Raw genomic sequence first — 22,710 nt, 5'->3', positions numbered from 1 at the left:
CTTTATCCTGAAGTGTGAACCATCTTGTTGCCCATCACTTGAATATTGTTCATCAGGAGGAAAGGAGAAAGCAAAAAACTTTAAAAAGATGCATAAATCTATTTTCTTTCTTTTTTGTTGTTGTTGTTGGCAGGACTGGAGCTTCCTTTCATGATGATGCCCCACCCGCTAATCCCTGTCAGCCTACCTCCAGCGTCTGTCACGATGGCAATGAGCCAGATGAACCACCTGAGCACCATTGCCAACATGGCRGCGGCAGCACAAGTGCAGAGTCCTCCATCCCGAGTGGAGACGTCTGTCATTAAGGTAAATCTATCCATAGGTGCATTAAAAAAATCTAACGCCCTTGCGACTGCTGTAAGTATCGTGAAGATGGTGAGTCCTCAAGTCAATATGGTTGAGAAAYCCAACTGTTGTTGTGCTGGGAGCACAACAGGTTAGTGATGGCCAGTTTCAGTTTCTCCCTTYTCCAGCCCCTGTCTTCATCAGTATTGAATCGGTGCTCAAGCTAAAGCATTTTTTACGCAGAATATGCACTCTGAATTCTCATAATCCATAGTCTATCGTCTAACRGGATGTTCCTCAAGAAACCAAGGAAGAAATTGTCCCCTTGTTAAACTAAGAGGGACCAATCTAGAGTCTGTCCTTCAGATGTGTAAACATACGCATTTGAACTGAAATGCTGCAGGGTATCTGAAAAAGGCTGAAAAGCTTGGCACTTTGCCTTGGTGGGACATGAATTGCTGGGCCCTGGMACAGAGGCAGTAAACTTGCACAGAACAGACCCAGTAGTCTTCAGGCCAGAACTGTAGCCCTGTGAAGAAATCTCAGTCTAAAAATAGCTACCTATTTTAGGTTTTGTGTGCTGCCTATAAGCGTAGCGTCCTAGCCCTTTCTCTAGACTGAATTAGATCCTGTTATAGAAGTAGTTAACAGTCTTTTCTGAAGACTTAAGGATGAACTGTTTTCATTATAAATGCATTTCTTCTCTACCACAATTAACAGTAGAATTAATATTAATATTTATGATTGATTTAACACTTTGAATTTTACCTGCTAGTTTTTTAGTTGTATAAATGAGATACAGAAAGTACACAGGCTTTTAGGTTATCTGCTCTTAAATTTGCCATTAACAGCTTTGCTTTTACRTAACTCACAAGAGGCAATGGGCAAAAATTGAAACTCAGGAAATTCCGTCTGAGCATAAGAAAACACTCTTTCACTGTGAGGGTGGTCGAACATTGGAATAGGTTTCCCAGAGAGGTTGTGGAGATATTAAAAATCCCTTTGGACACAGTCATGAGCAAGCTGCTGTAGCTGACCCTACTTGAGCAGGCAGTTAGAGCAAACGATCTCCAGAGGTCCCTGCCAGCCTTGGCAATTCTGTGACTCTGTGATAGGCAAAGACMAAGTTATTTTGTATTTAGGCTATATTGGGATCCTGCCTCTTAAGGAAATCCCTTCAACAAAAAATGTGTAAACGTAAAATCTATGGCACCTTCAAAACGAGCTACAAAAATATTGCAGTTCTGGATGATTTAGGCAGAGTGAAGAAATCTCAGTTTACTGAGATGTTAAATATGCTTGTGATCCTATCCTTTTTCCTAGTAACTGAACAAGGTCAAAATCATAAAGAGTCATTCAATTAAAAGTCTACAAGTCTGTGTTTCTGTGGATGTAGAAAAATGAGGTCCAATGACCTAACTTAGGCACTTTCATTTTACATTCAAGATCCTTGGAGCAACCTTCTCTTACCTTTGGCTAAATAGAGAGGTAAGGCATTGGTTTTAGAAGAATTATTTCTGTGGCTGCTRTGTCAGCTAGACTAGATTCCACCACTAATGTCCATCCTCATACCTTGTGCATATATACACTCTGTTGTTAACTAATTGTTTGATTACGTAGTGGTTTCTACACTTTTATTTTCTATTTTCACTTGAGCAATATTTAGCAAGAGTTATATGATACTAAAGTTGTTCTCTGGAACATAAGTGGTGCAATATTTCATTCTAAATTTATTTTCTTAATTGAAACAGTGATCACTGGTGTTGCATAGGTATCTAAAAAGCAAAGATTAGGATTAAGCAACCACTCAGTGAAACCTGAGAAGTATGAATTATTATGACAACAAACCTTTGTTTTCACTATTTTTCCCACTATCTTCCCTGTCTTTTATCATCTACAAGTTATTTTATTTTATATGTAAGAGTACAAAATTTGATCTTCACTGGCATTTGGAATCTTCTGTTTCTAAACTTCAACATATTGAAACTATAGCTATTAAAGTTGCCTAAGTTATTGTGGTATGTCTGTGGAAGCCCATTCCATGGTGAGGCCTGATTTTTGTCTCCAGTTACCAAAATCAGGCACATTTGGACTACAAGATAGCTCATAGGCTGTGAAGAAAAGGCTTTCTTTTGTGAAAAGCAGGTTGTGAGAAGTAGGCTTGGCATGTTCTTAAATCTCATCCTATTATGGAGTTCTTGCTGGACCCTAGAAGCACTTAACTCCTGGCTCATCTAATCTACGCCTATCTAATGGGTTTAAAAGTATGGGACTCTGAAAGGAAAACTCTGTCATCATGTAACTATGTAGATTATTTATTATCRTCAGGGGTATCCAAATATATGAGGTGAGGCTTTAAAACCAACAGTCCCTTTAATCGGCTCAAATGTCTACTGTAATGATGTCTGTCTCCTATATTTTAATAATAGGCAGCACCATAACAGAAAATTTTCTTTGGCATTTTTCATATCCTTATTATTCCTTAACTGCACATTCTTATAGTTTGTCTAGTTGGAAAGGCAGTTTCATTCTAACCTAAGTGAAGATTTTGAAAGTATCTACTAATTTTGGTTCTCCGTTTGAAAAATTTGTGTAACATTTTGTAATTAGAAAATCATATTTTTAAAAAATCTTGACATATTTAGGCTTATGTTTGTGTTAATAATCTACACTATTTTTCTGTGACTCTGTCACTTCCAAAAATTCAACCATTCCATATTCATGCTAGCAAAATCTTCAGCGTAGCAGGAAAATTCTGCACAGCTCCTAGCATGACATCCTATGCAGGTTATTTAACAAAACTGGTTTCATATTTCGACCCGGTTTGCACATAACCATAAATGTAAAAGGTGTAAATTTACCCTATTTTTTTAAAATGGTCAAATGAACTTAAATGTTGTTTTGAAAATTGTGCACACTCAAAAGTGGAACACAAATTTTTTACAAATCTGTACAATAAAGTTCATGGTTTTAAGGTATTTACCTAGAACCTGAAAAAGACATGAAGTGTCTGCTGTGTCTTCTTTGGCTGARCCCTCTAACATACTGCCAACAATAGAATTATACTAAAGAGAAATACATAAGAAAAGCATTAATCTATTATCCAAAACTCACTTCTAAATGTAAGATCTAGCTATATATAATTACTTCAGTAATAATGTAAAGGCTCAGGAATTGCGCATATTTTCCTACTCTTTCCTTCAGCACCTTTGTGGTTTGATGTATGTCTAGTTTTACGTCTTCTTGTCTACAGCAGATGAATATGGTCGTGTGGATAGAGATAGCATGGCCAAGTGGTTATACGCCTATTTTTTAATGTAATGTTGAACAGGATTGAAACAGAAACCCCTATCATGTAAAAGCATGAGGTCATTGTTTTGGAGATTTTCTTCCCATGAGCATGGACATAATGTCACTGGCATTTTAATTGTCCCTCAGTGGGAACAGTAAGAGGCTGTGAGTTTAGTGTCTATTGAAATAAATGTACTGAGTGGCAGAGAAGCAAACTCTCTAATGAGCATATTATGTGAGCCTTGTACTGGCTATGTAAAGATTATGGATAATAACTTGTGCTACAAACGAAACAAATATTTTAGTGAATGGATGTAGCGGAGAATGTCAAACATCCTTTCCTATTTTGATAGGAATAGATAAATAGTACAGTTACTTTCACAAAAGTATTTGTTATTATAATTGTATCTTCCTTTCCTTTACTGCTACATATTTAGGCTTTTTGGTTTTGTTTTCATTATCTTCTGGCTCATTCTTTTAACCCAAATTTTCATTAAATATTTTTCCTCAGTGCCAGTTTTTCCACAGGAAACATTTCTGATTTAAAAGGAATGTGAATCTCTCATCTTTGAATTCCTAGTTATTACCTAAAATTACAGTGCATGTTTGAAATTAGAGTGCAAGATGTTTTGTTTCAAATTTAAAAGCTGTTTGAAAGTTGAAAGACCTATGAGAAATTTCTACTTTAAAAAGTAAATTAGTAGTAACACAATTTAAGTGACTGAGAACAAGAATAAGTCTTGTAAAATCTGAATCTTCAGATTATAAACATCCTGGTTTGCTGGACGGAAGAACTGACTTTGTGAACAGTGCCATCCTCGATGACTTGCTGACCTTTCCTTCCAATTCACTGAGTTCACAATTAGTGTTGTTATCTTTAAACTGACAAAGCTTCAAATGCCTTTCTATTACTGGGCAATATTTCATGTCTTCATGATAAGAAGTTGGAATAAAGCTGAGATCATGTACTAAGCAAACATCTGATCCTGCTATGCTCAGGAGATGAGACAAAGACAAAATTATAAGGGAAGCCTTAAAAAGCAGTATGTTAGATTTGGCAATGAACTCTGAGCTCTGAAATCTTCAGAACGGTATTTCGGGAGTGTTGTGCCCTCTCAAACATGAGGCAAATATTAGATGTCCTTCTGTAATGGAATGTGTAGATATACGAGTTGGATGAATAAGAGGAACACAGCAGCAAGCAGGGACAGCAGATTGTGACAGCAATGAATTGCAGTGAGTGTGACAGCTGTGACCTGGGGATGCTTTAGACATGAGGTGGCTTTCATCACCTGCCCATGGTTTCAAAGGCTCAGCTTGTTAGCAGTTTCACTACATCAATTTTTTCACTCAGCAGAAAGATACATGAAAATATAAAGGACATACCTCATATTAATAGTGAGTTGAAATAAGTCTACATTATAAAGTGTTAGAAGAGAACAGCACACAGTATCAAGAATTGCACTATATGCRTATAATGTTACTACTATATATGGAAAGAATTAGGAATGAAGTGGAAAAAGATAATACTTCCAGTTGAAAAAGTGACTGGTACAGTAGTTTTCCACTGCATACTAAAAACACGAGGCTAAATTTTGCTGGTTCTCTAAATATATCACAGCATTCTTTGTCTTGCACTTGTTTGAAGGGTTATAGCTCTTCCTGTTATCCAGCAGCAGGAATCTACTATTAATTTTTTTTAACCAAGGTAACTGCTGACAGATTTTTTTAAAAATAAGTCAGGTTGTAGATTGCAGTTTTATTTTAATGTAGAGTGATTTGCAGTTTTATTTTAATGTAGAGTCTCTGTTTATCCACTTTTCAGTTTTTCACTGGCAATACATTTGTATTTCTAATAACATAATTTAATATTCTTGTATTTTTTTCCAGCTAAAATAGTTGCCAAAAGATCTAAATACTAGCCAAAGAGGAGAAATACGACACTGCTGTACATAGATGCAGGAAAAGAGTATATTGAAATATCTCATATGACTGGTGGTGAGCCTGTTTAGAGAGTGGACCTGACTGGAAATCAGCTCTCAGAGAAAAGTAGAAAAGCTCACTTCATGGAGAGGACAAAGAAGAGAAAAAGGGACTGCAGAAGCCTCAACTTGAGTCTTCTGCATGAGCAGCCTAGAGTGCGGTGTGGAGTTCTGTTAGAGCAGGTCTTGGCCATTAAAAGATGTTTCAGTGTAGAAGAGTTGTTTACTGATAACTTATCTTCCAGTTACCCAAACGATAACTTTTTAAAAAGGACTAGATAAATTAWTTGTCAGACTTGGCTGGCACACCATCCTGGAGGAACAGAGGCCTTGGAAGGCATCCTGGAAGTACAATTAGACATCGCGGATGGAAGCCCCTTCCACCTCACTGCTATTACCAACCAAGTAGAATTTTCTTGCCCTATAAACTTGAGAAAACTGCCAGGATTGGTAATATATCAAATGCTGCTGTAAAATCTTTAGATGTGTCTCTCTGCATGCATTGAATAAAATTACATCTAAAGCCTGTGTTAAAGGACCATTGCTAAATTTGAAAAGACAAGAAACTGAAGTTAGGAAATATTACAATGCCTCTGCAACCTTAATGTGACTCCATTCTGTCTATGCAGTATGATGTGACTTTAATTACACAATCACATACTATATTTTTCACAGTACCCCTACCTCTTTCAGTGAATGGTTACTTGTTCAATATTTATTTGAATTTTTTAAATCATTGTCTGGCCAAGTCTTATTTAACATTATCTGAATCCTGTATTGAATGCAGGTTTTCTATGGACACTTCTGTGCCTTACAAAATAAGTGTTATGCAAACAATGGTGGATATCTACTTGAAATATTCATATGAAGCTGGGGTTACTATGCCCATTTTGCAGAAAAGGAATGAGAACAAAGAGAATTATATCCCAAACWGTCAGAAATACCCATTTTAGATGCCTAATATGAAAAGCCTGATTTTATAGATAACCTATTATTTGTAGAGATAAGTGTGCATTCAAAATAGAAATGTTGCTGTTACTTTAAAGTGATTTTCCTGCATGTATAGAACAACATACTTACATTAAGTACAAAGAAAAGCCTCTTTTATTTCCTCGTTATCTGATACATGGAAGAAATTTTCTTTCTTAATATAAGGAAAAAATAATATGATGAAAAAAATAAATAATAGTAATTACTCTTTAGTAAGTGTTCTTCAAAAAGCTAAAAATGTGCATCAGCTCCCAAAGCATGTAACTTTGCTAAATACTGAGAAAACAAATATGAAAACTGTGATGTAACTGTGAAGTTCCAATTATATTATAAATCAAATTAGTATTTCCTTTTTATCTTTATCATGACCTGAGAAAATATCTTAAAATTATTTGTATGAATTTGTGCATAAAATAAGGTTAGTCAGAATCACCTTGTTCTGTATTTATACTAATATAAATAGGTGTACTCACACTTCTGTTCCCTGTTTCTTCATTTAACATGAGAAAATCTTAGGTCAAAGTAGAGTTGAACTCCTTTTTTATGGCTTAATCATCTTTATATTAGTGGCCAGAGTGTCTCGCCTCATTAATTAGTTCTATCTATGTAATTAAAATTATTTATTTTAATTTCTAATAAGTGTTACTTTATTATGAGCTAGAGGTTAGCTATTGTATATCTGTCAAGTTGCAGCTGAGAGAGATGTCTTTTTGGAGTATTATGGGACATTTATTTTGTTTTAGCAGGCATGTTTTTGAGGTGCAGTTTGAAGTTGATAGTAGTCAGGTGYTCATACGCATTAGTGTCATGTAAAATTGATATCTACAGATAGCATATGACTTAAGGTATTATAAATTTTTCTGTTTAGTAGTATGCATATTCACGTGTGTACGAGGGAACTATACATAYAGTGTAAGATTAATTTGATGCAAAATGGCCATGAGGCCAGGTACAATGGATAGAATTTGTCTTGGTATCTTCTAGGCCATAATTCATTGACCATTTTTTAGATACCCACTTTAGAATGAGGTGAATCATACCCTGGAAGCATAAATGTATGGGTAAAAAATGAGCTTAGGGTGATTAGTGTATGTATAGACATTTGTACTGTAGACAACTACATTTAGTCAGATGACTCCCATTCCTAGTGTTTGACTAGATGTACAGTTTGGTTTGACCTTGAGGAATGAATTCCCRCTGTTGCTGCTTAAGCTTGAATGGTTGCTTTGCAAGTAAGACTAGAATCTTGAAACAGGAGGAAAAAAAAAGAAAAAAAAATACTGAAAGTCTATGCAACTTACCAATAAGAAAGGGGTAATTACATTTGAAAGATTCTTATTTGTCTGTGCTTTTTGTCTGCCTYGGAAAAATTATAAAGTTTCTTAGTCAAAATGTGCATTTCCAAGGCAAAATGTAATATATAAAGGCAGCTGAAAGGATATGYACATAAAAGAAGCAGGTCCAAGATAACAGCTAGAATTCTGTTATATAAAGCTCTGTGACACATCCAGGAATGGTCCTATTTTGGCCTGTTTCAAAGCTGTCAACACCTTGGACGCTGCTCTGGTATCCCTGGGACAGCCGTACTCTTTCTTGGTATTGATCAGCATTTGCTTTTTTGGCCTCTGTAATGACCCAGACCTGTGAAATTTGCTCCCTGCGTAGTTCCCTGTACTTTATGGGCTGACCGTGATTTCCAAGAATTTGATTCTCTCTGTTGTTTAAGTACTGTTAAAGAATTACTTAGGAGTCTGCTGTTTTGACTTTCTGTTAATTAACTGCTACAGATATTCCCGATAATCATATAGCAAACACTGCAATAGCAATCGATAAAATCCACAGTCTCTCTCTCTCTCTCTCTCTCTCCCCTATTTTTTTTCTATAGATCTCTTTCTACATTTGTGTTATCAGTTATCAGTGTTCTTGTGATGAAAACAGTAAGGCAGAATGAGGGAAAAACTGAAGAAGTAAAAAAGAAAGAAATCAAATTAACTTAAAATGGTCCAATAGATGAAAAAGTTAAAGATATTCATATGTATTAGAGAAAAATATCTTGTACAAATAACATGGATTACATTGTTCTTTATAGAAAATAGATCAACTCTTTAAAACAGGAGTGCAATTAATGACAACAAAATAGAACTCCTGAATTTTCATTAGAATTGAAAAAGTGCTTATTAGAACAAAATAGGAAAGGCACCATTTCCATCAGGGGAAGTTAGGAAGATCTTTAGCAAGCTAGTGATAATAAACAGGACTATATACTAATTTTGAGCCTTACAGCATTTTATGCTAAAGGTCAAGGACAGATAAAACTACAAAAGCAAAACACCCTGTATTCTGGGAATGAAAAGATAAGCAGGGGACTCATTTCTCTTACTCTTGTAAACTAAAATATGTATGACATTTTATAAGAAAGCCATTCCTAGAATATTTCTCACTCAAGTTCAAAATAGGTCAAAATATAACTGAAGAGTAGTAAGTCCGTGCTTTGGTCATTGTGAAGAAGATTATAATAATCTTTGCAAAAAAGGGATTGGAAGCCAGGTGCCTTCTTAGATCTGATTATGCTGAACTATTCCTTATTAAATGTCTTTTAAGTTAAGAGTGTATGAAACTGTATTATATATCCTTTCTCAATATGAACTCACCCAAAGTATTGAAAAGTTTGAAGATGGTTAACACTTGCATTCTAATGACTCAAAGCACTAACACCTTTAAAAGTGCTCAACGCTGAAGACCATCAAGATAGCTGAATAGTTTTAATAGTGATATACCACCTGAAACATACTGAGTTGCATGTCTGGAAGTCAGTCCGTGCCTAATATTGAAAGATGACCAAGAGATTAGTCTTATGGAGAAGCAAACTAGACTGGAGGAAAAAGCTGAGGCTGAAAATACCTGTAAGGGAGAAATATGCAGGAGGCATATAAAGGCTGCTCATGAAAAACTGGTTATGGTAGGTAGACATATAAAAATTTTGTCTAAATGATTCTGGAATTTTATCATTAATGGACAGAATGAAAAAAGAAAAAAAAAGGTCTATGAGAAGACTGTAGTGGTGAGAACCTAGAAGTTGTCAATTGTCTGTTTTCTTAGGAGCAAAAAATTAATATCCTCTCTTGGATAATGATACAGGGACCATCAGCTGAACCCCATCAAGGTTACCTTATGGAAGGTTTTTGAGGAAGACGTTAGTTGTGAGGTAATTTTCAAGCGATGAAAATATGCTACTGGAGTAGAAAAAAAGAGGCACAAAAGAATAAAGCTGATAACTAGCTTTGTGATGTGGTAAAAGGAGAAAGCCATATATGATATAGGGAAGACAGTATTTATGGTCTTCTAAATATCATTACTGTTCACAGAATTCTTGATAGGAAGCTCCTTAAAAGGAACTTTTTGGAAGAGATCTTACAGGATGGTCTTTGCATCCCTTTCTTTTTTATCGAATGATAAGGATGAGAATTGTTTGAAAAATGTTAAGTACATCAAAACTTTTCTATATTACTTAGAGACTTAGAGACATTGAGACATGAATATATTGCAGAAGATATAGGATACTCTGGAACAAAATTGGAGGTTTTTTTTCTAGCAACCTCTAGACAACTTCAATCTCATAAAACCGGAAGGGAAAGGTCTTTCAGTCTTTTCTGGAAAGTGACCATAACTGGAGACAAAAGCAAAAGGATTTCAGGGATAAGGAGTGATATAGAGTGAAAGTGAAAGTCTTTTACCCATTCCTTAAGGACATAAAAATGCACAGTGTCACAAGAAAATTCTGTTGTTTTAAAATGTACTTATTATTGAGCATCTAAAATTTCTAATGTCGATGCAATAAAAGTACGGGAAAGGGCATTGCAGATCACAGAATCACAGAATGGTTGAGGTTGGAAGGGACCTCTGGAGATCGTCTAGTCCAACCTCCCTGTTCAAGCAGGGTCACCTAGAACGTGTGAGACAGGGTTGGACCAAGCAGATTTTGAATATCTCCAGAGAAGATACTCGCCACAATCTCTCTGGGCAACCTGTTCCATACAGTAAAACTTCACTACATGGGAGGAGTATTTTTGGAAGAGTTAAATGTCAAGTTCGTAAATGCTTAGAATTTGTGAATTGGATCCAATTTTAAAGAGCACCAAAATATAGAATGCTCCAAATTGACGCTTAGGAGTTTGTTGTCCTTTGGTTAATATAGCCTCTTTTTTGATGCATAATTGAGTCATTGCTATTTTGAAAAGTTGACCAAGCATATCTTAATTGTTATGTATGCTCAAATTGTTCATGGCCTTGTTATTGCTGGTGAGTCCCTGCAGAAACAAATATGGAAGCAAAAATCTGATAAAAAAGAGGCTAGCAAGGGTTATATTTTACACGTGACAAATAATTCTGTGCTTTCTGTTTTCTAGTAAATATTGTTAGTGGAGTTTAGGAAACTCTTCAGCTCATCAGCCAGTATCTTGGAAATAAATTTAGCATCCTGCYGCCACTCCAGAAGGAAGCAGATCTTTTGTAGCTCTTGTCTGTCAGCCCTGTGTGGATGTATCAAAATCCCTCAGTATCTCAAATGACACTGAATTCCTGTATATGGTGAGCTGAACTGAGCCTTAGGTATTTATTTAAGAGAGAGGCGTATATTTTCCATGCTCCAGTGACTTTATTGACTATATCTTCATAGACAAAAATGGGAGACACCTACCTCCGAGGTGACCGTGCCTTCAGCGAACATCCTAAATTTAGGCATCTCTGAAGCTGTCCATCTCACATGTCATCTCACATTTAGATACCTATGTTCAGGTGTGTCAATTTCGAATTKAACCCTACACAGTTTCCTCAGCATTTTTGGATTTGGGCAAAGCATTTGAAATGTAGTACCTCAACTTTTGTATTTGTTTGCCAGGAGACAGCTAGCCTAATTACTGTACAAGCTAACCTCAGCTTCTCTAGAGAGAGATCTTTATTTAGGTGAAACTAAGTTTGTCCTAGCAGTGGACAAGTTGTAGGAAAAATTCTGAACAGTAGACAGAGTCCTAGGTGATTCCAATTTGCAGGATTATAACTCGATAAAATCTGTTTCTCAAATACCTCATGTAAACTTACTTGTACAAAAGTGAGATTTTACAAAAGTATAGAATAGCTCTGATATCTGAGTTTTTCACTGAACGTGCTTTTGCACATTACCTTTTTTTTTTTTTTTTTTTTTTTGAAAAAATTTAAAATAAAGCACTTCCTGAAGTGCTGAAGTGGTAAAGTTAATATTTTACCACAGACAAAATCCATCCTTTCTCCACAAAATCTCTAGTAAGAAAGACAGCTTATATTGATATTCCAGCACTTCCATGTAGTTTATCACTACGACTTTTTAGAGCTACAGAGTGTTTCAATTTATTATTAGTAGAATTTCCATTTATTATTGCAGCTAGTTTTGATAAAGACAAAGAATTGCTATGGACTGTATTACTGATTGATAGAATTATGAAGCAAGAGCTATAAAAAATAAGCTAAGGTATTAAATTAATTACTCTCCCATTCTGCATAGTTCATGCCCATGTTTTGTTGGGGTTAAAGGTTATTTTACAAATGAATTGATAAAGTCAGTGTGTATATTTTTCTGGTATAGTTTGTCTTTTATGCCATATTATATGTGAATAAAATTCATTATCTGTTTTGTTTGTTCAGTAATTATATTTTGTTGTCCTGTGCATTCCTTTTGCTCTATCTATCTCATAATACATGCTGTAAAAGCACACATAAATAAATAGGATAAACAAATTAAGCTGTTTAAATAAATTAATTTACTCTGCAGCTCTGTATTCAAATCTTATATGCTCACTGGATTTCATTTTAATGAAACTCTTCTAAGAACAATACATTGTATGCCAAACAGTGAAATTATATTAAATAAATGATTAAATATACCGTATTCCAATTTATACCAAATCTGTACGCTGTGTGTGCTTAAATCCTACTAAATCTAAAGAAATAAATCTTCTACATTCTGAAAACATCTGCATTCTAATCCTCCTCTTGAATATCCAGTTCATGGACATATAAACACAATCAAACTCATAATAAGCCTAGAGCTATGTTGCAGTTAAACTGTCCTCATCAATGTTTTTGACTTAAAAACCCAAGACTGTTAAGTGAAATCCCCTTAAATGTCTTGATACATTGTTSTGAAAGGTTTCACCCACTCCATTAACAGGACCATTGAATCTCTTTGCAATCACAATCTCAAGCTTAGCAAACGTTTATTATAAAGTTTTCCTGGAACAAATGTATTGATTACGATGGATAGTCATGTTACTAAGTTTCACAGGAATGCATTCAGCAAAATAAACATTCATCTAGCTATTGTGCATGAGGAATAATGAGCACTGCAAAAGCAATTTGCAGTGTAAGAAATGGGAATGTTCTTTTCAGAGAAACTTTTTACTCATTATTAGCAACAAATTTTCATATGTGTTATTACACACATGCTAATTGAATTATTTCATTGCGTTAAGATGAAAGCATCTTGGACAGCTTTTAGTGAATTAATTTTTTTTCTTTTTGAATTAGAAGACAAGATTTCAGCCAGCCGGCAACCATTGTCAAAACAAAACAAAAATCACCTTGTTTAAAATTGTAAGTCCCTCCCAGTAGGTTTTCTTTGTAGAAATTATTTCTTTTTATCACTATCCAGCCTCTCCAGTCTAACTCCTGCCTATTTAACAATGATGTAGACTCCTGTGAGCTATTAGCTGTAATAAGGAAATTGCAGGGAAAGACGAAGAATTTTCTAGAAAGGACTGTTCTGCAACAGTCAAGCCCATCTCCTTTTGTTCCTTGTTTCTGTCGAAATTCCGTGTAAATATCAGCTGCTTCTGCTACCTATCACTGGTTTTCACATAGCAGGACAAGGGCATCTCAGAGCACCATGCTTCCCCCGCCCTTATTATCCAAAGCAAGAGGCATCTTGAAGTTCGTCATAGCTCTTCCCGACCGGCAGGCTGATAGAAAAATGTGGGTGGATGAAAAGCCTCCGACCCCCTTGTGAAGTAGTGTGAAGTAGTGATGTGGCTAGCGATACTCCTAGCAAAAACTTGATTTATTCCGGCTTTGTGCTCTGTAGTACAGACATAGACATTTGGCCTTTCATCGGACACATTACTAGCGTTGGTCCAGCAGAGATTATAATTCCTTTATCATCCTCACTTTTCAAGAGGCCTCTTTGAAATGCAAATGTGGAGTAAATTTCCACCCCGTATGAGTTAAAGCAGCACTGCCTCTTCCTTATTTATATACAGAAATACATCAGTCCTCCACCCATTAGGCTAGTATCTCTAAGCTAGTAAACAAAACGTATGTTTCCAATTTGATAGCATGCTGATACAAGTGAGRAAAAAAAAAACAAAATAAAAAACTTATTTTTATAGGTAGTTYAGAAGCCCGTTTAAAAGCCTAATAGGATGTGTAGCTCTCAGATTGCATAGTAAAATGTGAGGTCTRGAGTTCTAGACTTGTTAAGTTTCCTTTGAGACTAGTCTGCAAATCCTGGAGACCTCAGCAGAGGAAAAAATTATGTTGTGACTTAGGAGGGAAATACAGTTTAGGAAAATGATGTTTGGAAGCCACAAAGGTTGTTTTGTCTAACCTGTCTCTTTCTGGAAATTATTTTTTGTGGGGTACAGGAACGTGTTCCAGACAGCCCTTCTCCTGCTCCTTCTCTTGAAGAGGGCCGAAGACCTGGCAGCCATCCATCTTCTCATCGAAGCAGCAGTGTGTCCAGCTCTCCTGCACGGACTGAGAGCTCTTCGGACAGAATCCGTAGGTCACATTCTTCTCCTTGTCACCACTTTAAATATGATTAGGTGCTGCTGTTTTTTCTAATCAAAATGTCCTCATATTAAACATATTTCTTATGTATCATATTCTGAAGTTCAGCTGCAATAACTATCTCCCAACATTATGTTCCCCAGTTTACAGTATCATAATATTTGATGCTACATTAACAGGTACTGATATAAACTGCCATCATGTCATATTAAACATAAAGATATGAGCTATGAAATATAGAATTGCAGCCAGAAAGCAATTTRCTAGATTAGTTTTAGAAGTGAACATACATTGTAAACATTTTTTTAAAGAAATTGAGTTTTATTTAATCTGTTACTGTAGTTTGATTTCTAGATTGAATTTGACTTTGTAGGCAGCATTTTACGTGGTAGAGTTGCTTGATGAAGAGAAAAACCAGGTTAAATCAATTAAAAGGTCTGCATGTTTTATAAATACTTTAAATATGAAAACAAGTAATGGTGAGAAATATGATACAGGGAGTATTATCCCTTATAACTCAGAAGAGGGGGAGTGAGATTACCTCAGAATACCTCAGAATCAAGACTCCATGCACAGGATGCAAATTACATGGCAAAGACCCTGGATTTGGTGATATTCCAGTGCAATAGACTGGAAATTGAGGCTTTAAACTCATATTATTTTATGGATATTAAATTAAATTCAAATTCCTTTTGTAATTGCTATACTGCAGATTTCTGTACTGATCAGTACTACATCACTGCACACTGGAATTTGTCAATAGGTGAAATTGGAGATTTTGGTATGCAGATAGACAGCTATGAAATAGCTATGAAATATGTAGTCATGATAATTAGACGCAGCACATGCATCTTTTAGACTCCTTCCTTTTAGGCTCTTTGCAGACTCAGGAAGCTGACTCTTCATTGACTTTCAGATGAAAGATATTTTATTATTATGTGATGAAAAATGGCTTACCAAAGAAAAAATGAAGTGATAACTTCTATGCCCATAAATGAGGCTTGACCGTGACAAGTTGGAAATTCTATTTTGTTATCACATAGATGATTCAGAGTACAGATTAGAATCACTTCGCCTATACTATGTCCTATGTATTTCCCCAGGCTTTTACAAGTGCATGAGTAAAGTTTTGAAAAAATAGAAGGTTATGGGTTTTTTTGGTAAGTGATTGAATTGTATATTTTTCCACAACTATTAAAGAACTTTTTTCATTGCTCTCTAAATAAAAAAGTAAATTAAATGGAAAGATCCGTATTGTTTCTGCTAACGCATGATGCTTTTTAGACTACTTACCTCACTCTGCTTACTTACCAGCAGTAAGGAGCTGTGAGTGGGAGTGGGAGCTGTACACATTGTTTCTTACAGTGATGAAGGTAATAGGGTTCCTTAAATACTGGACTACTTCAGTAACTTATTTATTTTAAAAAATTAACCTATCATCTACTATTTGTTTTGTTAACAACACATCTAATTCATAACTGCAGTTCCATTTGTGGTGCCASCAAGAGTAAGATGACTGCAGTAGAAATAAGAGTTACAGATGGGAAAATGCTTTACTGAGAATGGCATAAGCCTCTTGCAAATACAGTTTTTAGTGAAATATGCATAGGGATATAAACTACCTTTTATGGATTTCTTAGATGTGTGTGAGACTCATGAATCTTTATTTCAAGTTTGTTTAAAAGAGCTTTTCAAACTATCTGATCATCTAATCAGCAATGCTGCTTATGCACAGTATATTTTTGAAAAGCTAGGGTTTCTTACATGGAATTGCACAATGCCTAATTTGAGTTAGGGATTGCATATTAGTGATGATAATATGCCAGAGTTTTTGTACAACTAACTAAAAAAAAAAAAAAATAAAAAAATAAAAAATTAGAGCCTTTACTCTCCAGATTGTTTCATTTTGATTTTCAGTTCTTTTTAAATGTTTGTGAATATCCTACAGAGTCCAAAGATACTAAACCCTTCTTTTTAGAATGAACTCTTGAACYAGAAGAAATAACGGGAAGAAACTCTCCCACTGTGTGGCTGCTGATAACTCTAATTAAAGTGATGCTGGGGTTACTAGAATTCTTGTATCGTTCAGAGTAAGAATATATAGAATAAGTACRAAACTGTGGTTGTTGATATTATGGCTGATTTTGTTTCTGTCTCTRCTTGTGTCTAGCAGCTGTCCATCAGAATGGGCTATCTATGAACCAAATGCTGATGGGTTTGTCACCTAATGTCCTTCCTGGCCCTAAAGAGGGTGATCTGGCTGGTCATGATGTGGGACATGAGACAAAAAGAGTACACATTGAGAAAGGTAATATGAAYATTATGATCTTAATATTTCTGTGTRAAACAATCATTACCTCAATAGCTATGTATAACTATAATTGTGATATTTATTTATATTGTGTTTTTTAAAAATTTTTTGCTGTTTCTAAAGTTCTACTCTAACAGGATGATAGCTTTCTTTATTCTTCTATTTTGCAGTCTGAGACATTAATGAATTTATATGAAGAAGGAATTGGATAAGTGTTACAAAAAAAGGATAGCTACCTACAATTTAAGATATTTCTTCATTATTCAGTGTGATGATTTTAATCATTAATACTATTGTAATGAGTGAGAAACAGGTTTATATTACTGTTGTGCTTCTGGCTCTTCTACAACATTGTTTAGGTATTAAGTTTCTGTCTCACTTCAGTTGCCTTTAATGACTTACTTCCCAATGGGGCTGAGTACCATGAAAATTAGTCCATGTGTGTGAAAGGGAAAAAGGCTAATACTAAGCCATTAAATTAGAAAATTGCATAGAATGAGACTGGTACACATTATATAATGGGATTTAAATTTAATTGAGTATATGACCAAAGTGTTTGATCTAGGTAAAAAGTCTGTACGCACTCATGCTGATTATGGCTCCATTTCATCACTATTGGTATTCAGAACTAAGTTACTGAGCAGGGTTGTATATTGTTTTTTGAGGGGGATTGTGTTTTTAAAAGGTGTATCCCATGCGTTGTGTTTACATAACATRTATGAATTTTCAGTACTATTTGTAGATTATGAACATTTTGGTAGAAGAAGGGTAAGAAATATAAGATATATTCTTTGGACTCATCAGGAAATCAGTTCTCTGAGAACAATGAGAGGAAAAGTAAAAGATATAATAGCCAGACATTTAAATGCGGCTGGAAAAACTGGCTGCAGTGAAGATTTCAGAATCAGACATTTTGTGCCGTATTTTAGTATATGTAAGATGCTACCTTTTCTGTCTTGTGTTTGAACACTGAGATATGAAAAAGAATTAAAACCTGGGCACTTCCATGCTGGACAGGTGGCATTTTTAATAAGATTACCTAAAAAATTAATGGAAACAACATTTCTTTTATCTAAGCCATTTAGTTTGGTTCATTGCACACACAACCTGTTTCAGCTTATACTCTGCCCTCACTAAGCCCCTGCAAACTGTATCCCTGCTGAGAAGGATGATGTGATCAAATAGGTTTGTTCTGAGTCTCTGTAGATGATTTKATTTCAGCTTTTGAAGTTACTTATTTAAGTGTAATCWGACTGGTAAATTCAGCAGAGAGAAKCACATATTAAGAATTCTTACTATTTTTATATGTCATTCATTTTTTTTTAAGGTTTCTTTATAATGGTATGCCAAACATATTTTCCAATGCTGTCACCAGTTCAGACTTCTTTTAAGATCTGTTCTCAGTAAAACTGCTGAGAATTCTCTTTTTTCCATAGTCCTTGTTTAGGTCAAACCTTCTATTTTTCCTTCTTTTTTTATTCTGTTCCAGCCTACTGAATTAGTGGTAAATATTCATGGGCTATCTAGATTGATAGGGTATACTAAATTAAAAATTGTTTTCTGTCATGACTACATTTATCATGTCTCTCATACCAACCCTGTAACTTTAATACTAAACTAATCTGTATTAAAACAAGTGATCTAACTCATAGATACTTGTGGGGATAGCAATTATCTACTTCTGTCATTGTGAGCTTGCAGCTGGATCCCCAAACTGTTGCTTACCACTGCAATTTAGTCAGAATGCAATCAATTTAGTCAGAATGCAATCAATTTAGTCAGAATGCTATCATATTTAAAAAGCAAACAAAGATTTATATTCAATGGTACTCTTAAGTTGAAAACACATTGCCGTCATCATCTGATTCAAAGGAAAAAGAAACAAAAAACAAACCCAGAAGTTTTAAGTAAGTTTCATTAAGCATTTAAACATTACTCTGCTTTCTTCGGAGGCACATTTGTGGCAACCAATCAGCTGAAACTAAAATGCCTTTTAATTTTACCTGTAAGAACTTGGGGAGTCCTGCCTTGTACAGAGAGCCCTGTCTTTTTTCTTCCTGCCTCCTCTTCCATTATAAGAAAAAGAGGTAGATAGATGGATAGATAGATAGACAGGCAGATGGACAGATGGACAGACCGACAGACAGATCTATTGATCAATCAATCAATCTTCTGTGATCTGAGCTTGGGAAAAAATTAATTACAGTCAATATAGAATTTAAAAGGGAAAAATAGTTGTAACAGAGATAAGTGATCAACATAACATATTTTAAGAAGAACTGGCATAAGTCGGATGGGCTAATTGTCTGTCTGACCTGATCCATGACTTGGACAAAAAAGAGAAAATACTTCTTATCCTGTATAAAAATAAAACAAAGGAGCTAATTTACCCAGTCCATGGAGTTTAGAATTTTAGAAATAGAAGTTGGCACTGGCAAACTGAATACTAGCTTGACAGTATTCAGTCTTTTAAAACTCATATGCATTTATATTTAAAGTTCATTCAAAATAAGAGAAGAAGAGTTTATTTTATCAGAGTCGAGTTAATTAGTAAATCTTTGGTGCAGTTAGTTCTGCTTGCTTTTAGTTTGTCTTGAAATTCTGGTATGCAAAAGTGATGAGTGATCTCAGCTTCCATTGAATTTAGTTTATCATTGTCCTAGCAAGAATGGAATTAGATGCTATGAACCTGATTCATAACCTATTAAAATAGGAAAATTTGCATCAGCCTCTAGGTCTGTTGCAGGAGGAAGAGCTTTTTTTTTCAAAGATGACATGAACATTGGGTATTGGAAACATTTTCTAGTTGCTAATTCCAGATGGGCTGTTTGGYCACATCCTAGCTTTATGTTGGGGCAAGACCCAATGTAAATATCTCACATTCCATCCACTCCCCAGGATCTGTGAGAAGAAAACTTAGAATTCTTGTCTAGAAGATCTACATCATGTTCCAGCCAGTTTCCCAGCCTGGACTGTGGGAGTCTGCAGGACACATGCAGAGCTTCACGCTTCTGCCTCACAGTTCATACACAATACAAGATGCTGTTAACTGTGTATGCAGAAAAGTCAAGTACATTAAATTTCCAGTACTCTTTCTTTCCGTGTTAGAGGAGAGCAGTTTTTCCAAAATTACTGAAAGTGGGCTGCAGAATTGCAAATGATCCTGGGAAGGAGAAGGTAAATTCAAGTACTTGACGTTAGCTCCAGTACTTGACAGCAGTCATCAAGACCAAGTATCTAATTTTGTAACCTGTAATTATAGACTATTTGATGATGCATATTTGTTTTGTATAAAAACAAGCATGTGTCACARAAAGGACTTACGTGCAACATAGGGGTTGTATTAGCAGAAAAGTGCAGAAAAGATCCATTCAGTTTGTTACCTAAAAATTAAGACTCTGAGTCACTTCAGGTACTTAAAATACTAAAGTTTCCATGGCCCTAAGAGTTTTYTCTAGATAATCCCTCATGTTCTTCTGATATATACTTTGTTATTCAGTAGCTAGGTAGAATTCAGCTATGAGGACTAAGACTGCAAGCTTGAAACTCCTACTTTGCAGTTTTACTTACTCCTGGAGGTCTCCCAGTCTGAAGTTGGCAGAAATGTATTTCTGAAGTTTCCCAGGGGACTGCATAATCCTTCAGCTATTCGTTGGCGCTGAATGTTAAACCTAGAAGTAGCCTAGAAAAGGAGGCACRAAAATCTAGCAGAGTACCTAAGGGGTAGACTACTGAAACCTAATCCTTTTCTTGCTCATTGGCTCTGAAGCGTTGCAGCAAAAGTCAAAATAGTCGATGGCTTGAAAATTGTGACCGCCTGCTCCGAATCCCATAACGTTGGAGGTGTGAGTTCTCACTCCTGGCCGGCAGAGGAGCGCATTGATCCTGTGACACATTTCTTGGGAAACATCTCTGATCACTGTGCTTTGTGTGAAAAAGGGAAATATATTTTACCACCTTGCCTTTGCCTTTACAACTCAGACCATGGTTGTGAGGGAGGAATCTGTAGGGTGGAATTTACAGCTTAGGCCTCTGCCCAGATTTTCTCCACTGACTAGATCCAGACAGCTGGGCATGATTTCATGTTGACTTTAGGAAGACCATAGTTTGACCTGTTAACTGCATTAGACCCCAATTTGAAGTACCTACCTAAGTACCTATCCTATGAAATATATAGGAATCTAAGGCCCACCTTGCTTCAGCCCAAGATTCCCTTTTAGGGGACAAACACATAAAAGTTAGTTTCTTTAACACCTAACTTAGATGCCTAAGTCTTTTATTGGATCTGGCCCTAGGGCATCAGATTAGAATTTTCTGTCTGCATCAATTTATATTTTTTTAGATTGACACCTATAGCAAATGAAGCCTGAATGTCATGCTTACATTTTAAATTGAATATGTTATTTGAGGTGTTACAGGAAGGACACTCTCTCGTTGAAAATGTGTATGCTGTTTTCTGTAACAATATATAAAATATTCACCATGTTCACAAAAGAAGCTAAGCAATTTCTTTCAGAAATGCATTTAGCTCTTGTATTAATAGAAATTTCTTAAGTAATCTTCAGATAATCAACAATAACTGCTTCCTGACTAGTGCAATAGCAGCAATTAGACTATAACTTCATCAAATCCACACATTAAAAATGCCCAATGTTTTCTCTGTCATTATATTTTATGCCCTTCTGTAGAGATGTGAGCAGTCTTAGACATCTGGCTACTATCTTATAAAACAGATTATTCAAATTCCAAAAAACACTTATTGCAAAATGGAAAACAAATATACCATAGTTGTAATTAAAATTGTATTTTCCTGCCAGTCAGGCATCAAAGTAGATACTAATGATAAATATGTCATAATATATGATTAGATATTCATTCTATATTATCAGCAGTAAATTCTTATGTATTTTAATTATATCACATAGATGTACACATTAATGGATACATAAACATATAAGAGTATATTTTACAAATATTAAGGATTTGTAGGAACTTGCGGCATTACCAAAGGCTCTCTTCTGGCTGAGCTGTTTTCAAGCAAAGTCAGCAAACAAATGCTCCAGAGCTTTACTTAAATTATGTTTCTAGTCTATGTTATGATTTTGGTTATTTCTCTGAGAAAGCCCTTTTCTAAAGAGAGTTGTTACCAGTTGACCTGAAGAGGAATTTTCATTCACCATTCATTTCATTTCATTTCATTTCATTTCATTTCATTTCGTTTCATTTCATTTCATTTCTTTGGGCAGAGCTGCTGCCCAACTACTGCTTGTGTAAACATAAATTATCTGTCCATTTTCATTTTTATATTCTTGCACACACATACAGATACTTATAAAATGTATTTATCTTATTGAATATTGCATGCTAATTGAACTAGAAGGATATAAACAGACCTTGATGAGTATCCGTATGCAAATTCACATATTGTAGTTTCGTGTTCACTCCATTTCTTAAATGTTATATATCTTTATTTATTAGTTTGTAATTTGTTAAGATACTGAGTTCAGGCTATGTATTTGTACATCACCTAGCTTGCTGTGAAACTGATCTTAGTTTGAGCTTTAAGCACTTCTAAAACTGTAAAGAGATAATAGTCAAATTTGTAACCTAAGACAGATAATGTAAAGATCCACTAAATGAAAGGCCATAAAAATCCAGTATCACCTAAACCTTCACACACACTGGTTGTTAGCATGTCTTTTCACTCCAACCAAGAGGCTMAAGAATACATGGAAAGCTGTTAGTTAATTGACTACAAAGGTGAAAAATGAAATTACAAGTTTTTTCTTAATGGGTTGTTATTTACTAAGAAGCCAGCAAACACCTGTTTTTATTCCACAAAATACAGCAGCTGGTATAGCATCATTGAATAGGATATGAATATTATGTATCTGCAGGAAGGAGTGCAAGGTAGTACGAATGTCTGAAAGTTATCCTTCTAGCAAAATATTGGATAAGAGTGTTTCTACAAACTTCCACCAAGCCACCCTCCAACTAGGTCGTTTGTAGACCTGTTTGTCAGTGGGGATCTTTATT

The 22,710-nt window shown here is 35.2% G+C and overlaps 1 protein-coding gene across 4 annotated transcripts in view; it reads left to right on the top strand.

Annotated features, from left to right (window-relative positions):
* The window catches only part of DACH1 (dachshund family transcription factor 1), a 359,157-nt gene that overhangs the window by 240,629 nt on the left and 95,818 nt on the right, over positions 1-22,710 (top strand). For 2 of the 4 annotated variants that reach the window (XM_085309491.1, XM_085309494.1), the window contains exons 4-6: positions 134-306; positions 14,219-14,354; positions 16,537-16,671. In XM_085309491.1, the coding sequence (XP_085165617.1) occupies positions 134-306; positions 14,219-14,354; positions 16,537-16,671 (444 nt within the window). Of the gene's footprint in view, positions 1-133; positions 307-14,218; positions 14,355-16,533; positions 16,672-22,710 lie in introns of all 4 variants that reach the window. The other 2 variants (XM_085309490.1, XM_085309492.1) reach the window with 1 other exon arrangement.

The sequence above is a fragment of the Rhea americana genome, unplaced genomic scaffold (genome assembly GCF_003343005.1).
Source record: "Rhea americana isolate MKP2758 unplaced genomic scaffold, rheAme1 scaffold_3, whole genome shotgun sequence".
In the NCBI taxonomy this organism is placed as follows: Eukaryota; Metazoa; Chordata; class Aves; order Rheiformes; family Rheidae; genus Rhea; species Rhea americana.
Note: the sequence above shows the minus strand (reverse complement) of the source record. Positions and strands in the feature narration are given on the sequence as shown.